Source organism: Schistocerca gregaria, chromosome 5 (genome assembly GCF_023897955.1).
Source record: "Schistocerca gregaria isolate iqSchGreg1 chromosome 5, iqSchGreg1.2, whole genome shotgun sequence".
Classification (NCBI taxonomy): Eukaryota; Metazoa; Arthropoda; class Insecta; order Orthoptera; family Acrididae; genus Schistocerca; species Schistocerca gregaria.
In genome coordinates, this window is record NC_064924.1 from 59998936 (window position 1) to 60006745 (window position 7810).

The following is a 7810-nucleotide window of genomic DNA, read 5'->3' on the forward strand; positions in this document are numbered from 1 at the left end:
ATCAAAGAAGACTTCGTCCTACGATGTAAGGAGCCCTGTTGGAAAGCGCTGAAAAGATACATTACGTGTTTTGTCCAATTTGGTTTTGGAAACGTGTCAACGTTATTAGGTGATACTTACGTCAGAATGGTCGTACAGTCTTTCTGATTTCACGTAACTAGAGTCGGAGAGGCAATTGGTGGAAGCTAGACGTGAAACTGCGACCTTCGGTGTATCTAGCAATAAACAGCCGAATGCAGATACGTATTTTAGTACTAGGAGCTTGTTAAGCGCAGTTTTCCTGCTCGGTACGAAACAAAATTAGAGACAATATTTTAAGATGTGATTAATTTTCATGTGAGCTAAGTAAATCAGACAACTTATCACAAAGAGGCTCAAGTAGGTGGCCACTGAGGGTTTAGAGGACGTGAGAGGAGGATGTTTTATTGTCTTCCAGTACTGACAATTCACTGGCATGACAACTCGTACTGATCATATGCTATGGTATTAATTTTGACACGGAATTAAGATGGATTTGTGAGTGCGCTTTACAGAGATTATCTTCAAATGTGATCGTTCCGTATAGAAGCAACATCAAATTACGGCTGTTGTAATAGAACGCAATGAGGAAAAGAAAAGCCATTCAAAACATTAAACATATGATGCCTCATACTGTATAATGCATTTAAACATCAGTTAAGTTACTGGTATCAATCAATAAAAAACCCGCTCACACAGACAACACACCGCTACTAAATCAAGCAATACCAGTGTCAAAACCTTCGGGTCGCAGAAGACTGCAGCAGTCTCAAACACAGAACAGCGGACACAAAATGTTGGCATTGGTTGTACACTTCTAACGATCACTGCCAACTCATCGCTTACTTACTGTAGGTAGTCTGCTGAGAAGTCTTGTGAAGCTTACTAGCTAAAATTACATTGGTTCATATGTAGCCCAAGATACCTCTCCACATTTTCATTAATGGCTCTTGATCAAATAAGTTGAAAGACCACTGGCTTAAGAGCTCTGGAATAGATACGACGAAGCGGTTCTTCGGAGGCACAGTTACCTCTGTAAACTGACAGCCTAAAAGAGCTAAAATGAAATAGTTTTGGCAGAGGCGCCTGGTGGGTGCAGAAACCAGGTGGCATCTGCGAGAGGTGAGCCAATGTTTCTACGCTCACTGGCTGTAACTGTGGAACCGCTGGTTGTGTAGTCTACAGTGTTATTGGAGCAGTGGTGGAGACGGAAGGGAATGTACTACTACATGCAGGTGGGTAAGGTCCCAACTGCTCGCCAAGGAACGAAACCCTGGAGACGATTGCAGCACACACTACCTTCAAAAACGTGATGGATCGAAGTATTAATCTATCCCGCAACTAGCCCAAATTTCATTTCTTCAACTTCTATCATTTTCATAGATAAAGTTGACTCCTATGTCTGAAGGAAAACTTAATGACATCAGATCTATCGATCACCTGCACTTCGTACAAGCTGAACACGTGACTCGAAGTGTAGGGGAGGGTACTGGATTAGCGTAGTCCCTGCAGCTGTGATACCAGGGCTAAAGTCCCAACCGTGGCAGAAAATTAATGCATTTCTTCAGCTTCTAACATTATCGTATATGCTTAATTACTAAAATCGTACTGTCAATACATTCTTGGATCACAGCGTAACTGGAAATTCCCTTAGTTTATGTGGTAAACGTACTGTAAGACCTTCGGAACACACACATCAGAGTATTTGACTTGTCGCTCTAACGAAGTAGGCGAGTGTCAGCAATATGTCTCGTGGTCTTATCGTGACGTGTTTCTTCTGCCGTTAGGTCAGACGATAGAAATGCCACTTGCACGCTTAGAGTGGCAGATTGACGGTGACCAACTTCAAACAGAACTTGATTAATTTTCACACACATTTATTATAATAGTAACAAGCATAAACCTTACGTAGCTTGATTCTGGATGCTATTTGCCGGCCGCGGTGGTCTCGCGGTTCTAGGTGCGCAGTCCGGAACCGTGCGACTGCTACGGTCGCAGGTTCGAATCCTGCCTCGAGCATGGATGTGTGTGATGTCCTTAGGTTAGTTAGGTTTAAGTAGTTCTAAGTTCTAGGGGACTAATGACCACAGCAGTTGAGTCCCATAGTGCTCAGGGCCATTTTTTGGATGCTATTTATAATTGACAATCTGAAGTTCCTTTGGAGACGGACGAGTGCTGCGCCTACGCTGTTGTGTTTAGCGGGGCGCGCGTTAGTGGGAAAGTTGTGTACGCGCTGACTACGCGGAACTATGTACACAACAGTTTATCAATCAGAAATTGCTCCCACGTACAGCAGCCTGGGAAGCAAGAGCAGAAATACGTTGACTGCACCCACTTAGTTAGCCATGCAGGAATGTCATACAACGGTAATAACGATCCTCCACAGCATCTGGGGTAATCTATAATGCACTGAAACATCCGCTGTGATTGCAACGTGTTACTTGGTGAAGGATGATCATGATTAACTTACTTTTCGTACGATTACCATATTTCCTAACGGTGTCACATTATTCCCAGTTCCAATTACCATTTTACTATTCGTTATTTTGAAATATGTATCTTCCGTTTTGTTCACAGATCAACAACCGCTACTGGTGCGATAGCTGGAACGGTACGGAGGGAGACTGTCACGTTGCTTGCAAAGGTAAACACTTGCGCGTGTGTTTAACGTTAATTGACTCTCGTAGATTAGCTGAATAACATTGTTTAACACTGTCATTGGACAGACTGAAACAGCTTTTTATTTTGCTTTTATTACTGCGCAGATCCGAATGTTAAGCCGTTTTCAAATGCTTACGATTATAGTACATCCCTTCAAAATGGACATACTTGGGTTAGTGAAAGCGCTCATCTGATTACATAATGTAAAAAAATGTGGAACCTTTGCCAGACTTCAGAATTAAACAAGGTAGAAAGTGTTATATTGAATACTTGCGGTGCAGGATGCCTCTTAGGAGTGCAGAAACACATCAGGTTTTACGTAACACTTCTCCTTACTTGTAACCACTTCTCTATATACGGAGAACGGTACAGCTCCTGATAGATGATTGTTAGGTTTCAGCAACCTTCAAGCTATGTAATGGGTCTACAGGTTCCTACCAGGGCTGTTACCGACAGGATTGATATTTCTTGTGCATGACTCGGTCACGAACACAAACTACCACTTTTGATGCGTGTTCCACACGGCCCCTGTTTCCTCTGCTGGCTGAAATGCGTTGTTTTCATTTAGAAGACTGGTTTGATTCAGCTCTCCACGCTCGTCGAAACTGTGCGAGCCTCTTCAACTCTGAGTAACTATCGCAGCCCACGTTTACTGCTTGGTCACACTGCGACCAGCTGTCAGACGCCTTTAACCGCCACGTTTTGCAGGTCGAGACGTGCAGGAAGTCAAAGAGATTTTGGAAAACACCGACAGGGATGTGGAGCCGCGACGACTGCAATGCCGTGGCCAGCTGCGCTCGATTCTCGCCTGAGTATCCGTGCCGCAAAGAGAGTGAGGTGATCACGTACATTCTCGGTTGGGTTTAAATACGGAGGGTTTGATAGTACGGCAAACTCATCCTAGTCCTCTTCGAACTACGCAGCTGTGACAAGCTGCATTGTCTTCCTGGTAGATGCCGCCGTGGCGAGGAAAATCGAACTGCATATAGGAGTGGACAAGTTCCCAAAGGATAGATGCGTAGAAGTATTGATCCAATGTGCCTTCCAGAATGACGAGATCATCACCCAGACCATACCGCTACTTCCCGGTATCACGGTGTTCGCTTCCAGACATTTCACGCCGTAACGCCAGCAGCCATCTGTCCGATGGAGCATAAAACGAGATTCATCTGAAAAGGCCACCTGTCGCCAGTGGACGTCCAGTTTCGGTACTGGCGTAAAAGTTCCATCCGTCGTTACTGATGAACAGCAGTCAGCATGAATCAGGTGCCTACTGCGGAGGCCCTTACGCAGCAACGTCCGCTGAACGTCCGCTGAACGTCCGCTGAACGTCCGCTGAACGTCCGCTGAACGTCCATTGGTTAATCTGGGCAGTCAGCTGCTCAACAGTTGAACATTTATTCACCTATTCACATCTGCGCAGCCGTCGTTCGCCTGTCACCTATTGCCTGTGATCCACCACAGTTGCATCGGCTCCAGTTTTGGAGAGCGTCATTTTGTCATGCACATACTTTAGCCACGGCGGCACACAAAAGTATAGGCTTAGCCGTCTGGGAAGTGCTTCCACCCTTGGCGTCAAAGTCAATAATCATGCCCTTCTGGAGGTCAGATTAATCGCTCCTTTAACGCATTAAAACGACTGTAATGTTTCTCGCGTCACCCGAGCGCCTTATCTTCCCTCAACTACTGGTGCTGCCACCTGCCATCTGTGAATGGGTATTGCATGTCGCCATCGCACATACGAAGTAGTCAGATAAATGTGAGTAGACCGTGTATTTGAAAATATTTACTGTATTGCAGTCTTCGTAGCCCTCTACAGTTTTTATCTTCTCCCCCTTACCCCTTCTGACCCCAGCAGTACCCCCTTCCAGACTCCTTGCCCACACCACCCCCATACCCCCTTCCACACCTCCCCTGGCCGTTATACCCCCTCACACTTCCCTCCATTTCAGATCTGATGGTTCCTTGACCTTTGCTGATGTGTCAATCGATAGTAAAGTTGACCATAAATCGTTGTCCTCCAGTTCGTTTCAGTACCGCATCATTACTGAGTAAATCCATCCATTTAATCAGTAGTCTTCTGTCATATAGCATGTCGAAGTCTTTCATTTTCTTCTTTTCTCAACTATTTATCGTCCACCACTACCGGAAGAGACTTCCTAAAACCTATTTATATTAAACATTGTTATCTTTTCTGGAACTGGTTTCCTTGCTGTAGCCAGTTTGCATTTTATAACCTCTCTATTTTTTCCGTTATAAGTTATTTTCCTGCCAAATACAAGAATATTCATCTGCTGCTTTTACTGTCTCATTTTCTTATCATCTGAACATTGGTAAATTTAATACTACCACAGTCCATTAGCGTTAACCACACACTCATTCCGTTCACTCTTTAAACTCCTTTGCTGTCATCATAGGTTATTGGTTTTGTTGTCTGACTGTCATCAGCAAACCTCAAAGCTTTTATTTCTACTCCATGAACTTTACTTCACTTTCCAAATTTCTTCTTCGTTTCCTTTCCTGCTTGCTGAACGTACATACATGAATAACATCATGGACAGTCTTCAGTTCCTGACCCATTCCTTTCTCATCTACTGCTTCACCGCCACTCCCTTACATTGTTAATACTAGAGTTTGGTTTCTGTTGCGGTTGTATATAATAGACTTCATGTATTTTATCCCTGCTACCACCGGAGTTTCAGAACCTGTTTTCGTCAGGACTATAAAGCTTTCTCTAAATCCACAAATGCTACGAACGTAGGCTTACTTTCCTTTGATCCGACTTCTGACATAAGTCGTGAGGCCAGTATTGCCTCACACTTTGCCACCTGTCTCTGTAACCCAGACTGCTGCCTCGTTTAACGACCAGTCTCGCTGTGCCCGCAGACCTGCTGGACGACGACATCGACGACGACTGCGAGTGCGCTCACCTCATCTACTCGCGGCAGGGCTTCAACGCGTGGTACGGCTGGATCAACCGCTGCAAGGACAAACCTCTGCCAGATCTGTCAAACTGCTGACGCTCGCTGCCGTACACCTCACTACAACCCGGTACCACGTGGGATGGCAACAAGGAAAAGAACGCACTCAACTCGTGGCAACCATCACCCTACATTATAAGCAACGCCATCGAACACCTCCAATGTAACGACCTAAGGCCAATCTTGGATCTTTCTGTATTTTTTATGTATCTGTGCAGTACCTCATCGATGCAAATATAAAGTTGTCAGGATATTAGCGACTGTGCTTCTTCCCATCAAACCAGTATTACTTCTTAGACAAAGCAAAGACTCTGTAAAATCTATAGTCTCCGTTGTTTCAGTATCCAGTGCATACAGCAACTGGACTTTCCAAATGCTGTAAAGAGTTACTACAACAACGAACTTAAAATATTGATTCCCTTGCTTTATATACAAAATTTGTCAATTTATACAGATCAAAATTATCAGCTTGGAGATCAGTAATTATTAGAGAAATGAGCACTTCATATGTAATAAATTAATGTCCTTGATACGTTGCAGTAATTCTGTGAATGCAACTTACGCCTTGTCGTATATTTTCATCCTCTTTCTACTTCATTACCGATATTATGTCGCAGCTAAAGACCATACCAAACTCTCAATTGCAATAGACACCAGTAGATATTGTAATCGAATATCAGATACTGGCATTTCAACAGTATAGCTTACGTGAAAATAATTTACTAGATACCAACACAACAAAACAATGTTTGAGAGGAAGTAGCATGGTGCTCAAGACGAATGATGTATGTCTGGGAGTTAAAGCTAGTTCATTTACTTTTTTCTGCTTTTATATTTCCATGACATTCTGCGGCTGTGAATTTTACGTTTTATGGACACAGCTGTTTTGCATGTATCACACTCAGAAATTTGTATATTAAATGTGTAAATAGCTTCTATTTTGTTCAATAAAAGCTGTTTTGTAAGTGGTAACTGATTTGTACAAACTGTCTTATATTTTCTGTGTGATTCCCAGTGTTTGCTAACTATCGTAGTTAGACAGAACGATATTTTATGATGCATTAACCATTTTTGTAAGTGTAATATGGTGGAGTGAACCTCTGGAAAATGGATGGACTGCACTCTAACCATTTTAATAATTTCATTGTGTCCATCTGTCCCGTTGCCCTTATTGCGCGGCTATAAATTACAGAACTAGTATCTGTTTTGATTGTAGGTTCGTTTCCAGAACAGCTGTAGGACAGAGCTACATAGTTTACTTAGATTTTCGTGCCAACCTAACTCCTGTGAGGAACTGACAAAGATGCACCTTTAGCAGTAGTCATCGAGGCTTGGTAGGACCCCCCCCCCCCCTCCCAGGAAACTCAACTCTTTGGCGAGTTCGTGCTTGCCTACCATGGGTTCCCAATGGGTTCCCAGCCTTTGCAGCATCTTTTCCCTTTTCATGCTGCATGTCCACCCTACTGCTATTTTTTTCCACGGCCTTATGGAATGTCTTGGATAGTTTCGGGAATTCGCTCCGAAGTTTCGATAGCGTGGCATCGGAAGAGTCCATCTGTTTTTCTTCGTTCTCCATCTTCTCGTCTTCTCCCCTTCCCCTGCTTCGACGGTTGAGATTTATTTGTTGCTCGTTCATCTCTGTGCGCTCCTGATGGCAGGCCCACGCATTTGATGAGTATCAGATGACAGCATAAAGTGTAATTCTCAGCCCTGGGTAGACAGGTAGGGCTTGTATGTACTATCTTGTACAGGCCAGGCTCAGGGCTGGGTGACTGAGCTGTTACCTTCCCAATTGCCAATTGGTCCCTCTGTTAGTAGTTCGGGAGGGGGGGGGGTGAACAATTACCTAAGGTGGATTAGTTGCCTCTGAGAGGAGCACAGTGGAAGACGCAGGCAATCAGGGAAGATATTTTCGCAATGAGCCAATCACTGTGTTCATCTACTAAACCTAAAAGAAATGAGACTAAAGATTCAACGACTCTCCCAGCTGCATCTCGATTCCTCGTGGTGTCACGTACTGAATGAGATCAGTCGTTTGCTACAGTTAATACGTTTATTATTCAGAAAGGTGTTGATGCAATTCAGGCCCTATGAAGTCCTGCTCTCGCTCCCGTAATGGGACTTTGCTATTGGGGACCAATTGTGATTTT

General features: G+C 43.9%; 1 protein-coding gene across 3 annotated transcripts in view; it reads left to right on the forward strand.

The window, feature by feature from the left end:
- LOC126271975 (lysozyme-like) overlaps positions 1-6646 on the forward strand; it is a 230364-nt gene extending 223718 nt beyond the window's left edge. For all 3 annotated transcript variants that reach the window (XM_049974437.1, XM_049974439.1, XM_049974436.1), the window contains exons 4-5: positions 2596-2662; positions 5566-6646. In XM_049974437.1, the coding sequence (XP_049830394.1) occupies positions 2596-2662; positions 5566-5699 (201 nt within the window). In that variant the 3' untranslated portion in view covers positions 5700-6646. The remainder of the gene's footprint in view (positions 1-2595; positions 2663-5565) is intronic.
- The last annotated feature ends 1164 nt before the right edge of the window (positions 6647-7810 follow it).